The sequence below is a fragment of the Platalea leucorodia genome (genome assembly GCF_965183815.1).
Source record: "Platalea leucorodia genome assembly, chromosome: 6".
In the NCBI taxonomy this organism is placed as follows: domain Eukaryota; kingdom Metazoa; phylum Chordata; class Aves; order Pelecaniformes; family Threskiornithidae; genus Platalea; species Platalea leucorodia.
Window position 1 is genome coordinate 37,866,728 of NC_138828.1, and position 25,584 is coordinate 37,892,311.

The following is a 25,584-nucleotide window of genomic DNA, read 5'->3' on the forward strand; positions in this document are numbered from 1 at the left end:
AAATATAAATCTGACACAAAAGATCATTTCTGTGTGTTAGCAGGAAGGTTTTAGGTTGCTTTTCAGGGTGGTTGAGCAAGCAGATTTCAATAGTGCCTCCCCCCTGCCTTGGTTTTTGAGCTGTAATTCTCGCCCCAGCACAGAGCGACACCGTGTGCATTTATGATCCCAAAAGGCAAGCCCCAAGCGGGACTGTCTCCAGCAAATGGGAAAAGTGGCTGGTTTGCTTGGCAGCCTGTAACTGAGTATTTTGGGCTGGTTTGAGCTGGGGAAGAGGACAAAGCACAAAACCATATCATTTTTTGTTAGGAGCAGGTGGTTTAGCTGGAAAGCAGTCAGACACCAGTGTGACGATGTCTGTAGATAATGGGGGACGGAAGGTCTCGAGCCCCACCTGGATGCAGTGCCTGGTGTGGGGGTCCACGGTGCCACAGCTGACGGAAGCGGCGAGTGGGCAGGTAACTCCTGCCTCCCTTCCTCCCTCCTCCTGATTTTTGCTCCCCCCCGGTGGTCTCTGGCCGGGCGTGCAGACCGCGAGCCACGGCTGTGCCCCTCCAAGCTGCCCCGTCCTCTGTGCCCACCGCCCTGCCACCGCCCGCTCACTCAGAAACATGCGAGGGTTGACCAGGGGCTTCCACGTTACCGCCTGTCGCTGGACAAAAGCAACGGAGGAGCTCAACATTAAAACCAGTATTTTCAATCTTCTTGCTATATGGGGTGGGCCTAGCCAGGGCTCAGAATTTGGACCTGGAAATAAACCATACCTGTCCCCAAGCAGGGGGGGCAGTTGGACCGTAGGTTTGGTTTGTTCCACTGTACAAATAAGTGCTAGGTCTAAAATTCATCCCTCTGAGTCCAGGAGAGTCTGCACCCCAGATTTTACTCTGGAGCATCCCAGGTTTGAGCCATTTAAAATACTTGCATAGAATTTTCCAGTAATAAGCTAAGGAAGAAGAGACGTATGCTGCCAGTGTAGCAGCTTCATGGTACTCCCCCTAGACATTAGTCTGTGTCAAAATGTGATTTCTGGTGAATTAGTTGAAGCTGGCAATGGTGAATCTTTGTGTTTAGATGGGTGGGAGCTGCTGAAGTGACCAATTGTTGCTCTCCTTCTGCAGCTAATAATTTCTCTTAACACCCTGATGCTTTTATAGGTCATCAGTTATAGTTTCTTAGCTTGAGTAGCTGAGAAATAGGTCAGTGATTCATTTAATGACCAGCTTGTTAATAGATTTAAAACACTTGAATGATTTAGTTAACTAAAAATCTGAACTGGTTGCTTAGTATTGGCAATGTACATTTATGCACTTCATAAAAGAGTAGGGGGGGAAAGCAAAGCAAAGTTACAACATTGCAGCTACAAGAAGATAAAGAGGAGCTCTGAGTTATGAAACTGCTGACTGACTAATTAAATATTTCTAGGAGATATTCTTTAATATGATGTCATAGCCATACATGATAATACTTACCAGATAGAAGTGTTAAAGGTGAGACTTGCACATGCTTTAAGATTTTCCTGTTAAGAAATGTCAGACGTTCCAAGTATTAGTAATAACGTCTAATTGATATAGATCCTTTCAATTATGAAAGTCCAGAAATTGAGGGTACCCAGGCATCTCCTGTGTGCTAAGAGGTGCCATGGCTTTGTCTAGCCTGGCGATAGGAAAACCGATAATCAGCCATTGGGGCAGTATGGGCAAGGACTGTCTGTGTTTTGATGAGCACAGACTCAGGTCTTAAGGCTATTACTACTGTCCAGCCTCTGTTTTTCTTTAGCTTTAGTCAATAGTAGGCAAAGCCATGCTTTTTAACAGTATTTTTATCTGTCATTGATTTCTCCATAAAGAATGCGTTATCCTCCTTGCTATTTCTTTGCCATCTCCTTCTCGAGTTTGCCACTCTCACTCGTTTTAATACCACATGGGCTGCAAATATGTTCTCTCAGTTTATCCTGCCCTGAGTTTTTGGCTATTTTCCCCCATGCTGTAGACTTAGCCCAACTCATTCACCCTTACTAAAACGTGAGCCTAGATAGAAAGATGGGAAGGTAAAAGAGGAAAGGACTTGTTGGTTTTGTTTTGTATATCTTTGCTGCATTTTTATCTCCCATCTCTAATGTACAAGACTATATCCTTTCCTCTTCTCCCTTCCAGTCTTTCTGTATAGGCTGTAGCATTTCCCACTCATGCTCCCATCAACTATTTTTGACACACCTTTGGCTAACAACCCGTCACTGCCCTTTGAGGGCAAGATAGCCACCCACCGGTGTGTACCCAATTAATGATTTCTAAGGCAAATTAAAGCTCAGGAAATGTGACTTTGTGCTACATTACATTTTAATTAAGACTTCAGAGTGATATAAAGGCAGCTTGGCACAAATTTGACTATTTTAATTTAAAAAAAAAATTGTAGAGAAAGAGGAACGAGATATTTTGGATGCTGAAGAATCAGACTGTCAAAGAAGGGCAGTCACCTCAGTCCATCCCCACCAGTGCTGCGATTGTGCTCCCCCTGAAGCACTCCCAGCAGGCTCCCTTTCACCTGCCTGGGAAGCCAGGTTAGTATCTTTGCCTCGGTCATCTTCTTCAGCCACATGCTTCTCTCTTCACAGTAGAAATACGGAAAACAAGAGCTATAGTGACAACCTCGCTGCAAACAAACTTGTGCATTTGGAAATCCAGGTGGCTTCAGTCACAGATGATTTTTGTAAGAGGGGTAGATTGTATCTGATAATTTCATAGGCCCTAGTGTATTTACTAGGATCCACAACGCACCTTAGCAATAAGAAATGTCTTTTCACAGGTGAGACAACTAACTTTCCTGGGTGTTTTCAGCATGTGTTACCCCACTGGAAACATCTGCGCGTGCTTTCGATACCGTTTCATTGATCTTTATGTTATAAAGGGCATTTCTGCCTGCCTAGCTAGGCTGTTTACTAATGTTCTTCCCTAATCAGAGGAAGGTTTGCATCGATGAGATTGCAGAATGTAATCAGTGTGACATTTTCAGAAAAACAGAAATGTTTTGTAATGCTGCAGCCACTTGACTCACACTCTTCTTGTTCCTTTTTCCTATGAAAGCTCCAACAACAACAACAACAGCAGCTAAACTTTTGAGAGTGATGGAGCAAGTTGCTGGTTAGTTATAGGGTTTACATTAATAAACTCCTGCTAGCGCAGCTTGTCTGCCGCAGGTGTCAGCAGCTCATTTGCTTGCTCTGAAGTGCAGGCAAGGGCTAGCACCAGTCGAGTTCTGCTAGTCCCTTAATGACTTATTTCTGCCTCTGACATATGTTGGGAAAGGACAGATAAAATTTTCCCACAGGTCACTGTGAAAGAATGGGAAATTGCACTGTATTGCAACATAAAAAAAAAATACAAAGCCCCACAGCAAAGGAGGGTGTGCAAAGCCCACAGGGATCCTCCGAAGCCCGCCCAAGCGCTGGCTGCAGTGGTGCTTCTGTGGGCTGCAGAGATAAGTAAGAGCTGCAGAATCAAGACTAAAATCCACAGCATCCTTGTGCAGAAACCTCATGTGGATCTGGAACCACATCCACGGTTGCACTGGTTTCAGAGCAAGCTTTGCCTGGGTGAGTTGCAGAAGATAAAGCTCTCTCTCCAGTAAACTCTCTCAATACTGGATTATATAAAAAGACATTTTATTTCAGCTGCAGAGGTGCTCAAGAAAAAGATTTATGCCTTTCTGAAACCAATGCCACCAGTATAAATTAGAACAGTGCTTAGAACAATGAGATATTGGCCCTAACTGGGTATCATAAAATAACATAACTAAAATGAGAGTGATAATAAAAGCATAAAAACAAGTACCTGCCAGTTTTACATCCCTCTCTGCTTAGGTGGGCTTGTAAATTTCTGCTTTCTTTTACTGTCTTTTTCTTTATTTTCTTCCTTGCACACCACACAGGCCATTAAATCATGGCTATAAGGTTTTGGAGACTTCAGTAGGAACAGAAAGAAAATACAAAATTACATTTGAAAATATCCAGATGTTTGTATCTAAGTTTCCTTTAAAAAAAATGAAAAAGGGATTCAAAGAGAGACTTTTAACATTGAAAAACTCCTCTGAAATGAAAGAGCCTGCAGGGCACAGCTAGGGCGCTGGCAGACTGACGTCGAAGTGTAGCTGGACACTTCATTTCTACTCTTTTTTTGGAAAGCAGTACATGGATTTTAAATTTTGCACATGCCAAAAACTTCTGAAGTTGTTTGTAACTTGTGTAAAATCCTAAAATAGATGATGCCTGTGTTACGTTGTAGTACTGACTGCGTTTTGAAATACGCTTCCTCCTGGGGGCTCAGCTTTACTTTGGGCAAAATCCACAGCTGAAGACTGCACTTCTGAGAGGACGACATCTGGTCAGCAAAGTCATCTTGTTATTTGACCACTAGCGAAACGCAGCCTTATTATGTGGCATACGTAGTCCCAAGCAGTGCCTCCGTCTAGCCTAGTGCAGGGTTTGCCCATGAAATCCTTCACCCGTGATTTTCCAAGACTCCCATCACTGAGATCTAGGTCTATCCTTGTCTCAGTGTGGGCTGGATAAAGGTGGGATGAACCCCGCAAAGTACAGCTTCAGAGTTTGTTTTTGGGGAACGCCTGTGCTTATCTCAGTGCTACCAGCTTCACGTTCCCTTCAGCAGCTAAATAGAAAGGGCTCTGTCCCAACTTTGCAACGTCTGAGCGCTCCCGAGCTCTGGCAGCGGCTGTGCACCCCCACCGCCACCCTCTTCTGCCCCCAACACTGTCTGGTTTACCATGGAAAACGTAGTCAGTTGGGCCAGGAGGCTGTGCCCCACTTTATTTCAAAACTATGCAGAGCACCCTTGTGAGACATGAAGCCATGAGCATCTCGGACAAGCAACCAAGGTCTGCCTAATGCAATTCTGAGAATTGAGTTTTCAGGCACTTTTATGAATTCTGACAATACCGCTATCGTGACAGAAACTTACAATTTATTAATCTCATCTATTTGGATCCTTCGAGGCCAGTGATGGAATGAAACTGAAATAAAATGCATCAGTTTTCAAAAGGGTTTGGGTCAGCTTCTTGAGCTTTTATGTATGAATAAATCAGGGTTTCGCTTCTTTGCGGAGCAGCACAGGGAATTATTAGTTAAAGGTTTGTCTCATTCTTTGAAAATAATTATGTAAATGATGTGTTACAATGCTTAGGGCCTAGGGTGGAATTAGAGACTGAATGATTTAAATAGAAATTTTCTGCAGGGTTGCACTGTATCCCAAACTTGTATTGTAAGTGCACATTTGGGATAAACAGTCCAAGATAAACTAATTTAAGGAACAGGTGGTTCATTGGAGCACTGCAATTCTATTGGCAAGAGAGGGTCTCATTCAACTCTCTGACAGAGGTTTGGGAAGGCATCTGACCAGAAGTGGACCCCAAAAGCAGAGTCGCGTGTGTATGGACGTAATAAGCTAGGAGGAACAAATTGCTTCAGGTGCCTCGCAGCGAGACGTGAACGCACTCAAATGCCTGTTCAGAACAGGAGATGACTGCAGTCTCCAGTACAGGAATGAAGTCTTTTCGTATGGAAATGACTGTGTAGGCACAGGAGGGGAGCAGACCTCACAGTACAGGCAGATACAGGAGGGACAATACAATTGTAATGCTAAAAAGAATATCTGTGCAATTTGGAAAAACGCTTCAGAAAATGGAAATTCTGTGGGACTGCTCATGGGAGCAAGAGAAGAAACGCTGCCTGGGTGTGCGGCACAAGGATCAGAGCCCTGTCTGGGCACAGGCTTTCATGTGCCAGCTCAGTTAATAGATGCACAGCAGCAACTTAAATGGGGGAAAAAGCCGTCGGCCGGTGAATTATCTTTACATGAAACGTCAGTACTGCGTGTCTTACATGGAGGTGCCTACTCATTAGTTGTCACTTCCAAGTCAGTGTTAGCTTAAGATCTGGCTTGAAAAAAACCCACAGTGCTCTACAGAAATTGAAACATTTCTCTTAACGAGATAATAAAAAGTGAAATTGATGAAGTAAAGGATTGAAAAAATAAACATAAATCTGCCTTGGGTGTAATCAGCGGTGAATTTAGTAAAATAGAGTAGAGAAACAAGGTACTTGAAGGAAAGTAAACTAGATTTTTGTAAACCCTTATTTTTATTTCCAGGGTGCTTCAACTGCCTTGTTGAAGGTTATTTTCTCAGCTGTGAATGATTCATAAGAAGGGAATAAAATCTGAAAAGCACATTCTTGCAGTAATACTCTACCATAAAATCACACCGGCACATCCAAACTGTAATGTGAGTACTGAGATTTTTCCAGCCACACCTTAAGTATCTGAAGATAAACTTTGATGTCCTAAAATAATGCTGCTTAAATGTTGCTCGATACTTTTTTAGGCTGTGGCAGCTCTCATTTGATCCTCCCATCTAAATCCCTTTCTCTATTCTAGAATTAAAATGTTCTCTAGTTTTTCCTTTGCATATTTCCACTATAATTACTGAACTTTACTTCACAAATAGCTAATATAGAGTCCAGAATATAAAGAAACATTAAAGACAAGCTTTTTTTAAAGCTAGATACCTAAAGATGCAAATAAGCACTAACTACTTTCAAGAGTATGGATATCTGATCTGGGGCAAGTTTGATTCCTAGATACTTTGAAAAAGGGTATTTTCCTAGTTGATTATTTAAATATCTTTAAAGGATCTAACCCAAGTGCCCAGTTCTAGTCTAGCATTATAAGCTGTCTTTTAAAACCATGGAGGCAGCCTCCAGTCCTGTCTTAGTCCCAGTGGAGTCTAAGAGATGGCATCCCGCAGAAAACCAGACAGATATTAAAAGGAAAAAGTGTGATAGTCTATAGACAGATTGTATTTATAATGTGTATACAAGCAAGAGGCTAAATTAAGGCTGTGTGGATGGCTTTCAGCCTGTGTTTCAAGCATGTGCTTTTTTAACTTTAGGCCCCTGTACAGAAAAGTGTTGATGCTCCTGAAGGCATTTTTGCCCGCTCTTTTATGCCAGTGGAAACTAGGACTGAAGCAATAACACATAGGTGGTTATTTTAAAATGGACCTAAGTATATTTTTGAAACATGATTTTAAAAAAAAAATGCAATTAAAGTATTTTCTATGGCACAATATTGCTAATACTGGTTTGACCATCACAGATGCTAGTATGCAATAGGTCCCTTTGTCAGTGTGATTGTATTAAGCACACAGATTGCTAACTCTACGAGTTTTCAACAGTCTTTGCAATGCCAAGGACGCTGTTTCAGGAATTTGTAAACTCCTGCGTGGTATCTGAAATCATCCAGACGCCGTGCTGAAACCTGCAAAGTCACGTACTTGCACCCTCAGTTTCAGTAGGCAATATGAGTAGAATCTTGCCTACAGTTCTTATTCCTCTGAAAACAGTGCCCTCTCCCAACACATGGTATATTTAATCACTGACCAGCTCTTCATGCAGGCAATAATATTTTTTTTTTGTGATATTTTACTCATCCAAAATGCCATCGGTCACAACCCAGGGAGGGATACGCTGAGTGGAGTTATGGCAGAAAGCACCACTTCTCAGCACCCTGTTCTGAATCTAACTTTCAGTTCAGTATAGCTGACTATAGTGCTGCAAGACTACCTGGAAAAAAAAAATCAGAAATTTTGCCTTGTCTTTTCTGCTACTTTATTTTTGTTCCTTTCTCTCTGAGATATGCCTTTCTTCATTCCCCATGAGAAACTATGCCTGTTTATTACATGGTTAAAGTAAGTTTATGTGTTTATTCACTTCATTTTGTCTGAATATATAGAATGGCTTCATACTTAAGTTGCAATATAGCTGTCACTTGGTGAAACCTTAACAATTTGATTAAGTTGTGCAAGTGCTGAGCTTACCAAAATGTCACTTAGTGAAACCTCATGAATTTGTATAAATCATAGAAACGTTGAGTTTGCCAAAATACAAGCAGCTGTCTATGTCCCCTTCCTCCTGCTTGAGTCTGGTAGGGGAAGAAATCCTTTCTGAGTTAGATGCGGTGTAGGTCATTTTCAGGTAGATCCATGCTTGGACTGGTATCTGTGACAGCAGTGGAAGTCGGCATACCTTCATTAGCTTTTTTTTGGTTGCTGTAGAGAGCTGTGACAGTGAAATATACTTCAGTATGGGCTAGCAGCCCAATTACGTATCCTAATAGCACAGTACAAACCGATACCCTTTGACTCCTATGGCTCCTTTCCTTTGTACCTATCCATGCCACAGTCACACCTCCATGCCAGACTGTAGGTGCACCAAGTGTAGCGTGAAGTGAGAAATTCCTGGGTCTGACAGGCTGCCACATTGCCTATATGCTGCTCTCTGAAGACTGACCTACTGTCAGAAGGTACCATTTTTATACTTAGGTGTACCCTGTGTACAAGGTAAGCAATATTAAAATTCTGCGAGAATTGGCATTTGTCTGGTTACAGGCAGCTGCATCAAGAGTAAAAGAGGCCAATGCTAATGGCTGGTAATGAAACCCATGATGGAAAGAATAGTAGATATGATCCTATGGGAAATAGAGGCTTCCTGGAAGCGAATGTATAATTCCTCTGTTAATCCATTTTGATTCTGACTACTTAATTGTGAAGTTTTACATCTCCTACCATGTCTGCAAAGGTCAATCCACACATAGCCTGAGTCTACAACCCCTTTGAAAGTCAGTAAGGGCAGATCTCCTCCTGATATAAAGTCTTATAATTGTATCTCCACACAGCGAGAGGGAAGTGGAGTTCATTTGAGGTCCACAACTCATTCTTTTCCCATTAGAGCTGGAAATGCTTTTAGAGAATGCAAATATCTGGTACTCAAAAAAAGCAAAAAGATGCCTGCCAAATATAGGAGCTATATTTAAAGCCTGTAAATCAGGCGGGTGGATGGCACAGAGCTATCTCAGGTTTCTGAGCTGGGCGACCGATCGGATCGGGCAGGCGGCTGATGGGAAATTTTTAATCTCTGAGGAGCTGGAATGGCAGACAGGAAGGAGAGCGCGGGATGAATGATGAAAAGCAAACCAGTACCTGCATTTCTGCTTTCTGAAGATGTAATCTCACAAATATGTGCCTTGCCTGAGGAGTCGGCATCCTAGTAAGAGGCTGGCTCAACCCACTCGGGAGGCAGAGCAGCAGTTACACCTCCCGCTGGCTGGAGCGCAAGAGCTGTTTTCCATACATTGCAGCATTTCCTCCTAATTCTTGCAGACTAATAGGCAGGCAAACACTAGCAGAGCTCCCCACAAAGGCAGCCATTCAAAATGATCATGCTACCTGCTGTGAGACTGCACCACTGCAAGCCACTGGGTTCTCCCCTCTTTGAGATGAGGCGAGACAATGAAGAAATACGAAGGAAGTTTTAAATTCATAAAGCTCCCTAATCCCCATTCTAAATAATCCCTTAGGAAGCTTACAGTAATGTAAATTTCATATAATCTCATTGCCCAGGATGATATCTGCCATCCCAGTGTTAGTCCTCCACAGATCAACACCGGCATTTAAATAGGAATACAGGTTTGGAGTTGCACATGTGCATTAAGGCTGGCTATAGATCATGGTGTAGGTATTGTTAGGGAATTATCAAGTCCTGTTATTTTCCTAAAGCCTCTTGGTTGCTATTTAACCATGAATATTTAAGATGCAATTGCAAGATGGTTTCTAACCATCCAAGCATTAAGTTTGCCAAATGCTCTCCTGTTAGCAGTAGTGGGCAAGTTGCTGACATTAAATTAGACTTTGTCAAATCTTTGAAAGTGCTGTCTGATTTAGGGGACTGTACAGGTGGCTCCTTGTAGTAATGCTGCTGACGCCACATGGGCTGAGTAAAGGCCAGGTAAGAACGTGACATAAAAGCCTACAAGCTTCGTTGTGCATTAACTTCAGCTTTACCTTTTGTAGTTCTGGTTTCTGCTGTCAACTTCTACATGGTATGAAGCATGACATTGCCAAATTGGCAAGAAATTATCAAATCTTAAATGTCTTTCAGTTCATAAGAGGATTTCCTTTGCTTTTTGAAAAATTGGGTTGGTAATGGGGCATGTAGGGAAAGCCCTTCTGATGGGGCATAGGACGGTCCTTTATAGTCATTCAACAAGCGGAGCCGAGAGCCTGTAGCTCTGTCTGCCTGTACTTGTCTTTTCTGTCTTGCTGTTGCATGTCTACAGTGTATGCGTCTGGTCACCCTCAGCTCCCACACAGAATTGAGGGTCTGTCTCTGCTAGAACTTGAATTGTAATATTTGTCTGTGCCATGCGTTGAATGTACATGTAACACTCTTTTTGCCACATTTTCTCAGAGCTGTAAAACTGATATCCATCAAGCCAGCTTTTCAAAAACAGTTGAGTAGTTGTTGGGAACTGCAGGCACGAAGTATCTCTTTAACTTGGAGATCCCAAGTCCGTACTACAAAGTGTGTCTCGGTAACTTCTGAAATGCCATGCCAATTTTCAAGCTCATCTGACTCTTCCTGCAACTTGTAGACTATACAGAAATACTGCTCTTTCTTACACAGAAATGCTGTTTCAGCCTTGCTTTGTCTCTAGGCAAATTTCTATTTGCTTACTGAACGTAGATGAGCCCTGGGCAGTGCAGTGACATATGGTTCACATAGATCACGGCTCCTTAGCTCTCGGAAAAAAACACTTGGGTCAATTAATTTTGAAGTGGGGCTGAATTATGGGTGGCCGTTTCTTGCCATCCTAAATTCAGACAACCTGTGGTGTTATCTCTTGTATCAATTTTTGTGGCTAATTTGTGTATGGATATGGACTTTCAGAGGACTCTGAATATTGATTTTGAATAAAAAGTTCTGCTTAACCTGAGTTACAAGTTCTCCTCAAGTTCCTGCAGGGGAATCTGCCTTTTAGCTCCTCCTTTTTTATGATCTACCTGCTTTTCTCCATGATCTCAGGCCACGTGGGCTGGCTACAAAGCCAAACAGGGCATAAATATCTGAAAACTCACAACCAACTATTGAAATAGGAAAAATCAGAGTGAAAATAAACAACAAAAAATGTAAATTCAAATAAAAACCTTGATAGAAACTAGCTAATGTCGAGCTGGCTTTCAATCTGATTTATTTTCTGCAACATTGTAACACAGTTAGCTATGTAAACAAACAGCCCCAAACTCTTTCTTTGTGCAGGTTTTGTTTGTGGGTTTGTTTTGTCACAAGCTTAAAAAATGAACCAAATTCATGCTAGTGATCAGGAGTACAAAAGAAAGGCTCAAACTAAGGAAAGACTTGAAAGTGCTAGGAATTAAGAATGGGTGAAAACAAAATGCTAAGAGGTAAATTTAGGGAAAAGAACATACTTTTAATCATTACGTAATCTTTGATCTAAGGGTGTCATGAAGACACGCCAAGTAAAACAGAAAATAAATAACTGGTTGTCCCCAGAAAGAGTTAAATATTTGGTTTTGGAGAAGAGAAATAGACATCAAATCATGGAAAGGAGGAAAAGGGACTTTGAAATGTAGTTTAAACATTAGATGGGGCCAGTAAAAGAGGAGGGAAGAAAGATCCAAAGAGCTGAGGTTGGGAGTATGATATTTAGAAATGGAAACGTAAAAGCAAACTGTGGCAAAGATGCTATACAGGCAGGTAAGGGTAAGAAAGAGACGAAAGAGAAAAGGGAATGGTTTAGACGAAGATACTAAATGTCAAATTGAGAATCTCAAAGGTACAGATCAGAAGGGACCACTGACAGAAGGAGAAAATGGAGACACCTGAACGGAGAGAAAGGAGACTGCTAGAAAAAGCACTGCTCGCCCACCTCTGCAAAAAGAAAAGACAAAAAGAAATATGGACGTACTAAATGTTCTTGGCTAAACGAAGCAAGGATTTGGGAAGGCCACTAAATACAGCAATGGAGAAATTAGGGCCTGAGATCACGAGCATGTGTATTAAGAGGGTGACACTAGCTGATACATGAGATGATTCAAAAATACCACCTGCAAAAGATAATATTAGAAATAGGGAGAGTAAGGAGAAAAGCAGTTTGCCAGAAGGTTGTGCCAACGATCCTAACATTAATACTAGAATTAGCAGGATATCAACGAGTATAAAATGATAGAAGGCAATGGATGAAAAAAGGTGGAAGAGGAAAGAAAGACAATTTTGAATAGCAAAATATCATATTGCATCATTTATACAGCTTAGAAGTATAATGCACCAACACTGCTAGAAGAAAAGCAGTGGTTTCAGTAAGTTGTCTCCTTGTATGCATGACACAGTGGCAGCCCCACAGCACATGTCTCAAGAGAAGTGGATGACTTCAGATGAGAAATCCAGCAACTAGTTATCACACGTCGAAGTGATCCTTCTTGAATAGTGAGTGTTTGGCAAGAACTTCTCCAGAGAGTAGAGCTCTTCAGCTTTGCTACCAAGCAGGGGCCAGGAGAGCTGAGACCTCTTACCACCCTCCTGGGATGTCTCTATCGGCAATCCCAGGTCCCACAGAGTTTTCAAGGAGCCGATCAATATGTTATGAATGGTGTTTCATTTGGCATTTGGGGTGAGGTTGCGCCATCCCATCGGACCACAGCTTTCTCAGACAGATGAGTCACTACCCCGCTGATTATGACCAAGCGCTCGTACAGGCACACAAAACAACACAAACGCAGAAGTGGAGGCTGCAAACCAGCTCTGGAGCTCACCTCGCCGATGACGTGGCCGATGACCTGCGTGCAGGCTGACAGTCCACAGGGATCGTAGCTACGTGTGCGGTGAGGGGATTGACCCGTTCCCCTCCGTGCTATTCACAGCCAAGGCTGGAAAGTTGCACAAGATGTAGGATGGCAGGAAAGCTTAAGAAGAACGTGGCTTTCAGCTAAAATATTGTAAAACACAGGAAGGCATTTTAAAAATTCATCAGATCTGGTAATTCAGTGTGGTATTCATTCACTTTACTGATCACAGTAATTTGTAATTTACACTTTTCCATTCCGCTCAAGGAGCAGGGATGACACAGCTATGAAAAAGTTCGCAAGACACTACTGGTTTTCCCACTCGGCCTTAACCCAGAAGTTGTATAGTTTAACTAGACTGACACAGTTAATCAGCTACAGTTGTAAGGGAGAAAATACATCTCAAATGGAGTAACTGTACTAGCAAGAAGGGCAATGAGCTATGCTTGAATTAGTAATCTCATATAACAATTTAGTGGTTATACCACAGCTCGTTATATCGGTAAAAGGGAATTGCATCTCTATACATCACTGCTTTGGCAATACAAGAGCTGTGTGTAAAAGCAGGCTGTCAGACATAAAATTGTTATCTTTTCATCTGTTACGAAGATTCTTCTATTCATAATGAATGTATCAATAAGAAGGACACTGTCACTCACCACATTGCAAAAATATCAATTAGAAGGGAGTTGTTTGCTTATGAATTGACTGATTTTGGTTCTGATTTTCAAGAAAGGAAACCCCAAAATAGTCATGTTAAAACATCTAGATACAAATACTGACTTCCTTGTTAAATATAAAATCTCTTCTCTGGTGATAGCCCCAATAAGAACTTTGCAAAGTCCTCCTTTAACAATCGCCTCCCAAAAATAGGAAGCACCAACTTTTATTGATATTAAGGGAAGAAAATAATGTGAAATGCTGCCATTGCATGCCATGGTTGCCCGGTCACCACGTTTTAGTTAACTGTTGAGTAGGCCAATATTCCTTCTACCATTTCAGTGAACACAACCACCAAAAAATCTTGACGGTATTTTACTAATATTTTACTGTCATAATTTAATTGACAGTTATGATATTGTTGCAGTTAAATTTGACTAAATCGGTTCCTACTGTCCATTGAAAAATCGGTTGCCTACCTGAGCCAACATACTTTCCAGGGTGGTAGAGAGAACAAAGAAAAATGATCTGAAATTAACTGAAATTAATACTTGCATATGATTGCTGTTTTCTACTGTAAGAATACTGGCTAACAAAGTAGTATGGCATTTCTAAAATTTAAAATCACTAAAGATTCTGCATGTTTGAGACTATCATTCTCAAGCTTTACATAATAAATAATGAGAAACCATCTACTTATTACTCCCTCCACATTACTTAGCTATCAAAATGTCACGGATCTTGGGTATAGAGGCACATATGGATTGCTTTCCTATAAATCCCCGACTGCCCCCTCTCTTCTGTTTTTGCCTAAAGGCGCAAAAACTTGTGAATTTCCTTTTACCTGTAGAGGTAACATTCCTTTGAGTAACAATTTTAAAAGGAGATGCAGTTTTCTAGATCCAAAAGGTATCCAGAACCACACACAACAGTAACGCACACAAAAATCAGAAATAGCGTAGTATTTATTAAAATTTTCAAATGCAGACGTATTTTGAAAAGCATACTTAATTTTACATATTACTTGTCTCATGAATGACTCTGAGGATGCTTTTGATCATATCAAACATATGTTCCAATATTTTTTTTCTATTTTGGCCTTGTTTGGAAGTCACTCATATTCTTAAAACTTCATATTTTCAGTTCACACTTTTAGAAGTAACTTTGGGTTACTTAAAGTGACCTCACTGACTTGATGCCAAAGCACATAATTATTATCTAACCATAGCATAAAGTTGAAAAGTGTACAGGAAAAAGCACATAGCTGTCCAAACTGATATCTGAAGTATTAAAGCAAATGACAGCCTTAGTAATCTGCCTTTTGTAGAAAAGGTTCTTATTTTTAAATACGGTGCAGTCCAAAGCAATATTCTTCCTCTCCCCCGATAGATATCACCCCAGACATAAAAAGCCAGCGTCCTGGTGGTTTACCTAGACAATGTAAAAAAATCTCCAGCTCAAACTGTGTACGCAGGCTGAAATGACTAACATTTACATAGCATACCGCTTCCCTTTTCACGGCTAGCATTTCGGATCTGAGGAGCCTGCACTTCCCCGTGAACACCTGAAATAGCCACAAGCTTCAAAATGCATTTCACATTCTCTGTTCGACTATAAATGTGACCAAAATCCAAGCGGAAAAGAAATATTTGGGCTCTCAAAAATTTTTGAAAGCTATAGTATTAGAATGTAAAGTGTCTGACCTAAAAAAATGGTTTCAAGTGAGCGCACTTTAGCTTGGCTTCTCACAATGAACTAGGAGGCTAGGAAAAAGCCACATATTCTCTAAAGATACGGAATTTTGATGGGTTGTATGTTTTTTAAAGCAAGTTCCGCAATTCACCTTCAAAGTCCAGGCCAAATTAGTAAACCCTTCCTATTGTTTTCATGAGGGAACATGACAGCACTCAGCAATTTACTTCCTTCGTCATCAGCTAACAATGTTATTTCCTATCTCCTGATTTTCTAAGCCTCATCTTGCAAAGGCTACACTTCTTGTAGATCAAAGCCTTGTTTAACCAAGATTTGCTGGTTACTTACACAAGTCTTTCTCACTCAGATCCAACACTTCACACTCAGAATTCTCTTAGAAGAAAACAGAGAGTCTCCTTACCAGATCCTGGGCCGATGAGGTCCACACAGAGCTGAATTTTAAAGAACAGACAAATTTACTATATGGATAATACAAACTTTTTCCTAAACTTGCCTTTAGCGGGAGAAGCTGTTGCAAAGAAAACCATGGATTTTAAATCAAAAGATTACTATAGGAAAATTATCCACAGGGCTCTGTGGAATTTGTACAAACTTCAAATAAGCTTAGCCAAAATAAAAAGTACTTTTCATAAGCTTGTTCTAAAGTATTTAAGCAAGCAAAGTGTGTTGATTTATTTGACACAGCTTCTGAATTTAAAAGACTTTGCACCTGTATTTTAACAAAACAAATAGTTAACAGAGATGATACAGAGGGGTACCTCTTTCACAGAAGCTATACATCTCTGTGTGGAACTTCATTTATTGGAATTTCAACAGAAATTTCTTATTTCATCAGCATAGCCTTTGGATGGAGTTCACATCAGACATTGCATAATAAGAAACCAGACGTTCATGGGGTTTTTTTGTAGGGGTTCTAGTAAAACATTCATACGGTTTAGCCATAGGCATTTTCTCACACACCCCCCTTTTCACTGTCTTCCAACAATTTGATACATTTTCTGAAACGCTTTTAGAAATGGATAAACTGTCCTCCGCCAGAAAGAACAGTAAACAAAGCTTTGGCCAAACTATTTATTGAAAACTGAAGATTCAAGTAAGCAAGAGGTTGTTTCTCATGGTTTAATTATAGGCACCATAACAGATTCTTTATTACACAGGTTTCCTAAAGGGTTTCCATGAAGTATTTTATTCTTCCTCTAAAATAGAAAAATTATTCTCTCTAACTTTTGAAAAAACTAAAATTGGTAGATGTGGAAAATATTTAAACCAGCTTTTGAAAAAAGTCACAAACAGTATGTCTCGAACAAATTGAGATTTTTGACTCTGGTATGATTCCATTGCTTGAAGCCCCCACTTGAAGATGTGTAAATGTACTGTGATTTACTCAGCTTCACAGTGCATTCATGTCGACAGCACCCCTGGCAATGGCACCTATAATAGTGAACTGCATTGCTGCACTGACTCCTACAGCAAAGCCTTCAAGTACAGTAAATAAAACAAGCGTTGAGTAAGGTTTTGAGTGCAGATACTGCATAAGCTGATTTTTTTCTATACTTGCCGTAGAAATACATGGAGATGCACAGAAGGACCTCCATCAAATCCAAATACCAAAAAGGCTGAAAGGGAGAGAATGACCTTCCTTTTTGACCTCTTCAAAGACCAAGTAAAGGCTTGTTTGTCTTTTGACTCTCGGATAAACGATTATGCCATTCGTGTGTATCCACACACGAGCAGCTTTAAGAAAACAAAACACATCCAAAGCTGCTAACTTTCTGCTGCTCATCATCTGCTGCAAGAATAAACTATGGCCAGAATTCTCGAACAAGGACAAAAAAATTTTATTTTAAAAAACCCTTAGTTCTCAGAACTTAAGCATGTATGTTGTGTTATTCAATTTTTTTTGTTTAAGTATCAAAAGCACCAAGCTGATATTTACTGTTCCATTGTCAACAATACCAAAGACACCGGTGGAATTATCGATGTGAAGAAGTGCTGATCTCTTCCTGAAGAAAGAATTCCAAATGGGCACCAGTTCACCCTGAGTGCACCGAACTGCTCAAAGAATTGCTTTTGCCTCCCCTGTACTTACTACAGTCATAATTTTAAAGGTTCAACTTATTTCCTCTCTCTACCCCAAATTTTGTGCTCTTTCCTCCTGATTTTGTGGAAAACTTCACAGCCCTTTTTCGTAATTTCAGATTTCTTTCATTATGTATATCTAGGCACCTGAGCAAGACACACTAGAGAACACTGCAGCAACACTTGTTATTAAACTGCCTATTTTTGTTTACTTATATAATTCTTTTTTTTTCAGTTACATGCTTTCACGCTTTGCCAAAATATTTATTTACATGCTACATGTTGAATAAAATTCTCCAGGTCAGCTAGGAAATCATGAAGAGAATCATTTGTGTCTTGACTTCTGATAAACTTTCGAAGGGTATCTAAAGCACTCAAAGCCTCATTTTTTGATGGTAAAGGCTGTTCAGCTCCCTGAAATCCATCATCTTCATCCTCATCTTCATCACCATCAAATGTTCCAGCTTTATCTGATGCGCTTTCTTTGACACACTCCCTTTCAGTATTTGCGGGCATTTCGCAAGTTACCAAGCCATCATCTAGAGCTGCATACTCCTCCAAAGATAAACCTTCTGGAAACTCCACTCCAGCTGCCTGTGCATGTGCAATCAAATCAAAATCACTTTCAGCCTCTGTGTCATTACCACTTGCCTTGGTTTCTAATTTGAATCCTGCTTCATTATAACTTTTTACAATAGTCTCTGGTGTTACTTTCCTCCAGCACATGTGCAACATCTCTACTGCGTCAAGAAGAGTCAGCATAAACTCTTTATTACCTTCTACGCAGTCAACAAATCTCTTGATAAGACAGCACCGGTATTTAACCTTCAGACTTCTGATAGCCCCTTGTTTCGTAGCTATACACGAAGAAGGGTCTGGAGGAGAGAACACTAATTTGACAGACTTCAGGTTCTTTACTTCTGTGTGAGCTGGGAGAGAATCAACAAGAATAACTACGCGTCGCTGCTGTGCTTGAAATCTGTCATCAAGCTTACGCATCCACTGTTCAAACACTTCCGAAGTCATCCATGCCATATCATTCGCCTCGTAATCCACAGGTAGCGACTTCACATCTTTGAAACACTGTGAACTGTTGTTTTTTCCTATAACGAGCAAAGGAAGTTTCTCGGAGCCATCCATATTTGTACCCACCACTAGGGTTATTCTCTCTTTGCTTAGCTTCCCTACGGAACAAGTTTCCCCTTTAAATGCAAACGTGTTGTGCGGTAACATCTGGTACAACAATCCAGTCTCCTGTATATAAAACACGTTTTTTGGCTGATATTCATTTAAATGATAAGGAAGAACATTTTGGTGCCAAAGAGTTGGAGCATCCACTGTAGCAGCAGCAGCTGCTTCTACGGGCTGAGCTCTGAAAACTAAACCATACCTTGACTTGAAACGATCGAGCCAGCCGTTACTGCACTTAAAATCGCTATGTCCAAGCTTCTGGGCAAAATCATTCGCCTTGAGGCGCAGCATGGGACCGCTGACCGGCACGTTCAAGCACTGAGCAGTCCTGTACCACTTCACCAACGCCTCCTCCAGGTCAGTATAAAAAGCAGTCCTGAGCCTTTTTCTTTTAGGATCAAATCGTAAAGATTCAAAGGCCTCCAAAACTTTTTCTTTATTCTTCATAATTGAAGACAAGGAATTCTTCTTGATGCCGTACTTGGCCGCGATGTCTGCCTTTTTCTTGCCGCTCTCCACAGCACTTATGATGTCGATTTTTTCCTCAATCGATATGCTTTTTTTCCTCCTCGCCCCGGGTTCGGGCGCGGGGCTTCCCGGAGCCTCCGCCATGGTACCGAGCGCCGCCTCCCCGGCCCGCCGCCCCGCCGCCGCTCTCGGCGAGGCCGGCGTTCAAGACCCCGCTCGGATCGGAGGGGCCGGGCGCTCGGCAGAGCCCGGAGCCGCCGCCCGTTGCAGACAGGCCGGCGCCGCACGGCTCGGCTCTGCGGCCGCCCTGCCCGGGGACCGGGCTCCAGCGCCTGGGGACCGGTGTGCGCCCCCCCGCCCCCCCCCCCCCCGCGGCCAACCCCGAGGGCAGGGAGGGGAGGGAGGGGAGCCGCCGCCTCCCCCCGCGCCGCCAGCGGAGCGGGGTGGGAACCCCCTCGCCGCCGCCTCCGGGCACCCCCTCGCCCCCCCCCGCCAGCCGGGCCGCCCTTCCAGAGGCCTCCGCCGGGCGGCAGCGAACTACGAGCGCCGGCCGGGCAGGAGGAGCCGGCGGCGCTGCCGGCGGGCGAGGGGCGGCGGCCCCGGCTCTGGTCGCCATGGCTACGGCGCGGCCGGGCAGCGACCATAGACACGCCCGCCGCAGCCTAGAGAGGCCGCTGCCCGCCGCGCCTCCCCGGCGAGGCCGCCGTCAGCCGCTTTTCCGGCCAAGCACTTCCGGCGGCTGCTGGTACCGGAGGAGGAAGAAAATAAAGCTGGAGAGGGGGCGCCGCGCCGCCCCGCCCGGCTTCCTCCTCCCCCTCCGTCCCGTCCTCCCTCCCCCCGCAGCACGACGCCTCCGGGGCGGCAGCAGCGCCGCCGGCAGGTGAGGGATGGGCCGGGGCGAGGCCGGGGCGGGCCCGGCCCGGCCCAGCCCGGCCCGGCGCGGGGGTCGCTGCGGCGGGGCGGGCAGGGCCGGACCTCCCCTCCCCTTCCGTCCCGTCCCGTCCAGCGTGTCGCACCGCGGGAGCGGCCTCCGCTTCCCCGGCCTCCCTTCCCAGGCAGCCCGTGGGTGCGGGCAGCGGGCGGCTGGGCCTGCTGGCGGCGGGGGGGGAACCCGCAGCCCCGAGCGGGGCCCACCCGGGGGCTGCCCCCGCCCGCCAGCGCCCGCTCCGTCCTGCCCGCCGCCCCGGGTGCCCCTGCCGTGGGGGTCGGGAGTGCGGTACTGGCTGGGGTCTGCCCATCTCCTTGCCTCTCCGCAGGGCTCACGGCGGGGTCCCCGCTGCGGGGGGTGGTGGGCACCTGGAGAGGGCGGGCAGAGCCCGAGCTTGGTAGAAGGTGGGTTTCACGGGAGAGAAAGGGAGCCGGATTGTTGGTGCAGGAAGAAAACTCTACATGTTGCATAAATTTCATGCCCCTGGGACTTATTCCACACCCTGACAATTATTGTTTTAGATGTTCCAATTTGTGTTTTGCACCTGGCTTACTATTCTTAAAACATGGAAACACTGTGGTGTTGTGTGACAAGCAGGTGTTGTATCTGGTGTTGTTTACAAACTATAAGCAATGCTTCTAGTGTTGCTTATGGTACATCCCTGATCTATCCTTTTTAACTGAACCCCCCTCATAGCCTTTCATCTTGCATCCCCCGAACGGGATGTAGTTTCAGTGTCTAACGTGTGCTTTTAATGCTTGGTGGAACTGGCGACAAGGAGTTAGCACTTGCAGTCAGTGGCTTTGTTATCTAAGTGTTGATTCTCTAGAAAAGATAACAAAACGGTTCTTTTGCAAGGCTGGAGAAGGATGTCATTTGATCAGTGCAACTCCAAACGGCTGTCTGAATCATATATATGTTTATGTATGTACACACACATAGTTAACATGTAAGGAATAAGTAATACAGAAGAACATTAGGTTGGAAAAATTGGAAGCTGAGGCAATATCGTGATCAGCTGGTTCTTTCTGTTTTGGTAGAAGTTGAAACCGTAATGGGAGCCCATGCCTTAGCTAACCTGGAGACGAGCAGAGCGTTAAAGCGCTTCGGGGCAGGTTGACCTAGAGTAGGGAGTGTGGAAGTTAGTGGCAGCCCTGTTCTCCAGTCCTTATCTCCATCATGTCTTGTAACTTTCAAGCATAATTAGATCTTGCAAGTGGAGCAGCCAGGGAATTCAAGAGCATAAAGATGAAACTATGATGTGATTGTAGCAGAAAGTGCTTAATACAGTTCTTTAAATTCTTTTTAAAAAGCAATTGATGTTGATCTTCACAAGAATTAGTGATAATGTTCTTAGTTAGAAATTGAAATTAAGAAAATATGTATTAAATAGTTTTTATCCACCTGCACTTGCATTTTCTGCAGTGTTACAAAAACTTTTAATCCTTATCTATGCAGTGGAGTAATGAGACAACAGTAAAAGTGTGTAATAAACTTTATTTGCACAGAAGATATCTTGGTTTTACCTTATTGGCAATTAATTTAAGAGAAAAACTTAAGTGAAGGAGCCAGCGCATCCTGCTTAGAAAAACATGTAATTGTTGAGAATCCTATGGTTCTCGTTTCTGAGACCATAAGTCACTTACTTAAGTAATGCAACTATGTTAAGAATAAACCCCTTATTCAAAATTAATTTATTGTTGATGACATTTAATTCATATTTGCATGAACAAGCAAATATGAATTTGCCTTTTTTATGAGAAGTCCATAAATGTGCTCTTACAACCACTAATTATAATTGGTTAAATGTCTCTGAAGTCTTCCTCCTAGAGGAAGCTTAGTGTGTTGTTTATAAGTTTTTGCTTTGCTTTTTACTTTGTCAGTTGAAGAAATGATATATAAATTCCCAGGACTTAAAATTTGTGCGGTTTTATTTATGGTGAGCAGAACTTAAAATGACTGAGTTTGTAATCTGATGTGCATTTAAGGTGACGTTGCTGTGGGGGGAAGATTCTCAGTCTATTCTGTCTCCTCTGTTCTACGCTGGTGCAGTATTTGTGTGGATTTGCGGAATTGGTCTAGTGGGGAAAAAAAATGAAAATCCAGAGGGGCAGGAGTGGTGAGGTCAGGGTTTTGGGCTTAAATTCATGTCAGAATATGGATCAGGCATGTGTTTTCCAAGTAAAACATCTCTATGTTGTAATTGCAGCTGATGGTAACGAATGTCCTGGTACACTGGACAGTCACCTAGCACGTTCTAAAGTTGTGGCTGCTTTAGTGAAAAAAATAATCAGTAATGCAGAATTCATACTGTACTGAAGATTAGCAAGCTTGTATAAAGAACGGCCCTTTCTCTGATACCTGCAAGAGAAAATCAGGAGCTACTGAGATATAAAAATCTATATGCATTTCTGTAATAAAACCTTAGATAGAAGTAATATATTTATGTAGATGCCATGTTTGCCACAATTTCACATGAACGTCTTAACTTCTGAATCCTTGTGAACGTGGAAAGTTTTTGTCCTTACATCCAGCATTTGATGTTTACATCCCCATTGTTTTGCTGTAGAAGCAGTCATCAGGGAATTCTGTAGTTTAACTGCAATGTACTCTTAAACTTTTTACAAAAGCCACCTGTAATGTACAGTTTTCCCCTTCTCATGTTTTAAAGTTGGTCAGTGTGATCCTGCAGAGCTATGTTCAAAGTGTTGATACTGCTTGCAGGAAGAGAATGCTATACAAAAAACTGGAGGGTGAGGGAAGGTTGTAACACAAATGGTGAATTAATTTGAATTTTAAAAAATTATTTATTTGTCTTTACGCAGTGTCTTCTACATGGGTTTGTGAGATGGTTCATGCCTCTAGATTAGGTTATTAAGAGTTCTTAAGGCTATCAAGAAAATATTTTTGCTGCTTAGAGCATTTAATAATTTAAACAGTGTTACTATGGTATATAAGTTTGTATGTGAGGTACAAGCATAACTCCAGAATCACTAATGTGGTAAAACTGAGGTACAGATTGTCTTAACCAAGACTGCACTGCAAGATGAATTTAATTTCTTGTTTGAGCAGCACAGCAAAGAAATTAAACTTACTCTTCTGGTCCATAATGGAATTTTTTTACCTACTCAGAAATAATCTGTTCAGCATGGAGGTTGTTTTCAACCACAGGCAGAGTTTGGACAGGACTGCGTGAGAAAGCAGCACCTCTGCTGTACGGTCTTTCATATTCGAAAGAATTATAGAAAATTAAGAAAGATATATAAAGAAGTCCTACTTAATTACTTTGAAAGGAACTTTGTATTGGTCAGAGAAAAATCCAACTTCATTCAGTGATAGTCCTGAATGAATTGTTTTTCTGGAGAAAATATCTTGTGTGTTTGGTTTTCCAAAGTAAAGTAATAAGTTATCCAGTGTAATATGATCTAGATGGTTCAGTTTCTCAGCCTTTGTGTCCTTATTTTATTTCCCTTGTCAGATGAGCTGCTTATCTTATTAATTATTTGCTTTAATAAAAGTGTTCTATAGCTTGGGAAATTGAAATACAATATAAATATAAAGAGTGATCTCTATAATTTTTCTTAATCTGGTATGTGGTTGAACATGTATAAAGTGGTGCAAGACTTAATGAACTGAAGTCATGTGTGATTATACTCAATACTGACAGACTTTGTTTAATTTTTAATGATTGGTTGTCTCCTCCTCTCAAACAGTTGAGTGAATTGCAGTGTCACCTGTAGTTACCAGCTATTTGAAATCAAATTTAGATACTTTTCTTATTTAAGCTATGTTAGGCGTGTCACTTATCTTTCATGACCACTCTACTCACAGAGTTGGTTTCTTGCCTGTGTGCTCAGTGTTATCAACTTCCTTTGCCTCTGTAAATGAGATTTTTTTGAGAAAAAAAAAAAAAAAAAGAGATTCTGTTTCTAGTTAGGCATAACAGACTGAACGGCTTACTAGGTTCCAGTGGCTTAGCATCAATATAAATTTGCAACATTTGGATAAATCTCAGGTCTTAACAAAGCTGTGATCTTTGCAATGGTAGGATACAGTCAGTGTATTGTTGCAGGTGACAGTAAATATCAGCTGAACAACCTTGTGTGACTTCCTGGGTTTTATGTTGCAAGCTTAGCTGTCTGTGCGGGGAAGGTTGCTTTGGCAGTGGGAGCTTGGGCTAGACTATGTTCCTAGTCTTGGCTAGATTTTGGAGAGCTGAAGACCTGGTCATCATCAAAAGAGAGAGGTTTCTCTTTGCTTCAGCAGAACTTGTAAAAGAAGTGTTTTCTGAAAGCCTACTTTGGTTTCTGTGAGGTGCAACATCCAGCTCCTTTCATGTCTATTAATGCATGCCAAACCTATTTTATTTTCAGGTATGTCAGAACACAGCAATGAATCCACAACACTTGATGAATCTCACCCAGCTGCAGAAGAGGTCCAGTCTGACTCTGAGGTGATTGGGTGATAGTTCTGTTAGTGTCCAATCAACCAATCCCAGCAACAGTTTCAGACTGCCAAAAATGCTGATGTACGTAGCACAGTGAAGTCAGTATGGGGATATGAGCTCATGCACATTATCTTGAATGGGTGGGTTTGGTTTTGAGACACTATTAAGAACAATCCAATTAATCCCTAACAAAGGATTACTTCAACCAGTAGTCTTTTGCTGTGCTGTGGTATTTGTTTTGTAAGCTGAATAGATTTAGGCGGGGTAGAGTCTGAAATGTGTAGGTGCTGCAGGAAGAAAGGGTTGGTACTTAAAAGGCAGCAGTCTTTGTGTAACCTCGCTGTAAAAAGGCATTCTGCTGCTGGAGTGGTGAATCTTTTTTCTTGGGAGCAGATACAGCTTGCACCTTCATTGTGGAGAAGTCTGTGACTTTTTAAAATAATGAACGAATTCCTAAGTTTCTCAATAATATTTAGCCGATCAGGTGTGTTTGGGAGGCTGTTTCAGAAAGGTAAAGAGTAAACGTTTCCCTGGCTGCTCTACACTGAGAATGAAAAACGATGATGCTGACTTTATCACTATTAGAGTTTCAGTACCAGTGAATTGTTTTTAAACTTTTTATAAAAACAGAATAGTGATTCCATAGATATTTAGTATATCTCCAAATCTGATATTTGCAAATGGAGGTGTGCTAAGAAAAAAGTTACTAAAGGATTAATACATTTTTCTAAATAAAATATCCAGCTCAAACTTCATGATTTTCCATAGTGCTTATTTCGTTCATGCCCAATACATCAATGCAGATTTAGGAACTTCTTTATATTTACTTTAGACTCTTCCTGCATATGATAAATTTTCTTCTGAGGATGCAGTTTCTTTATATGTTTAGTTTAAATCAGCTGTGGGCCATGCCTGCCAAAGGGACACTTCGTTCAGCAGTCATACTCACTGTTCTAACAGAAATACTGTTGTGATTTGGTGGTTCAGTTTTCTCCCAGATCAGTAAGCTTACCAAGGTTGTGTGAGGTTGCAGGAACATGCATCCAGAGGTAGAGAGAACTGGCCACTGGTTTTGGCAATGGTCTACGCTTAAAGTATTTTGATATAGTGCACTGCTGAAGTAAGCTGGTGCTGTGGCCGAGAGCAGTCCTTCATTCTTAGTAGAGTTTTATTGCATTATTACCTGCTCTGTTTTGTAGGTGCAGGTGTTGGAGCTATGTGATGCACTGTTTTGGAGAACTGATTTGAGTGGAAAAATTACCGATCCCCTCTTTGGGCATAGGTCACCTTCTTTTAACCTGCCGTGTTTCCGCAATCTTGTTTGCTGTATAAATACCTTGTTCTGGCCCAGGGAAGAGGTGGGGCAATGGGGGAAGCTGATGAGGGGAAGAGG

The 25,584-nt window shown here is 42.1% G+C and overlaps 2 protein-coding genes across 12 annotated transcripts in view; one reads left to right on the forward strand and one right to left on the reverse strand.

Annotated features, from left to right (window-relative positions):
• Positions 1-6,212: 6,212 nt before the first annotated feature.
• ARFIP1 (ARF interacting protein 1) overlaps positions 6,213-25,584 on the forward strand; it is a gene marked incomplete at its 5' end in the record, with an annotated part of 58,279 nt that continues 38,907 nt past the window's right edge. For 5 of the 11 annotated variants that reach the window (XM_082315493.1, XM_082315496.1, XM_082315489.1 and 2 more), the window contains 2 exons: positions 19,561-19,696; positions 24,118-24,197. In XM_082315493.1, coding sequence (XP_082171619.1) covers positions 24,120-24,197 — 78 coding nt within the window. Of the gene's footprint in view, positions 6,292-19,560; positions 19,697-24,089; positions 24,273-25,584 lie in introns of those variants that run through there. The other 6 variants (XM_082315488.1, XM_082315492.1, XM_082315494.1 and 3 more) reach the window with 5 other exon arrangements.
• Positions 17,422-18,960, reverse strand: TIGD4 (tigger transposable element derived 4; the record flags this gene model as incomplete). The annotated part of the gene is made up of 1 exon (XM_082315058.1): positions 17,422-18,960. The coding sequence occupies one exon, from the start codon at positions 18,958-18,960 to the stop codon at positions 17,422-17,424; it is 1,539 nt and encodes a 512-aa protein (XP_082171184.1).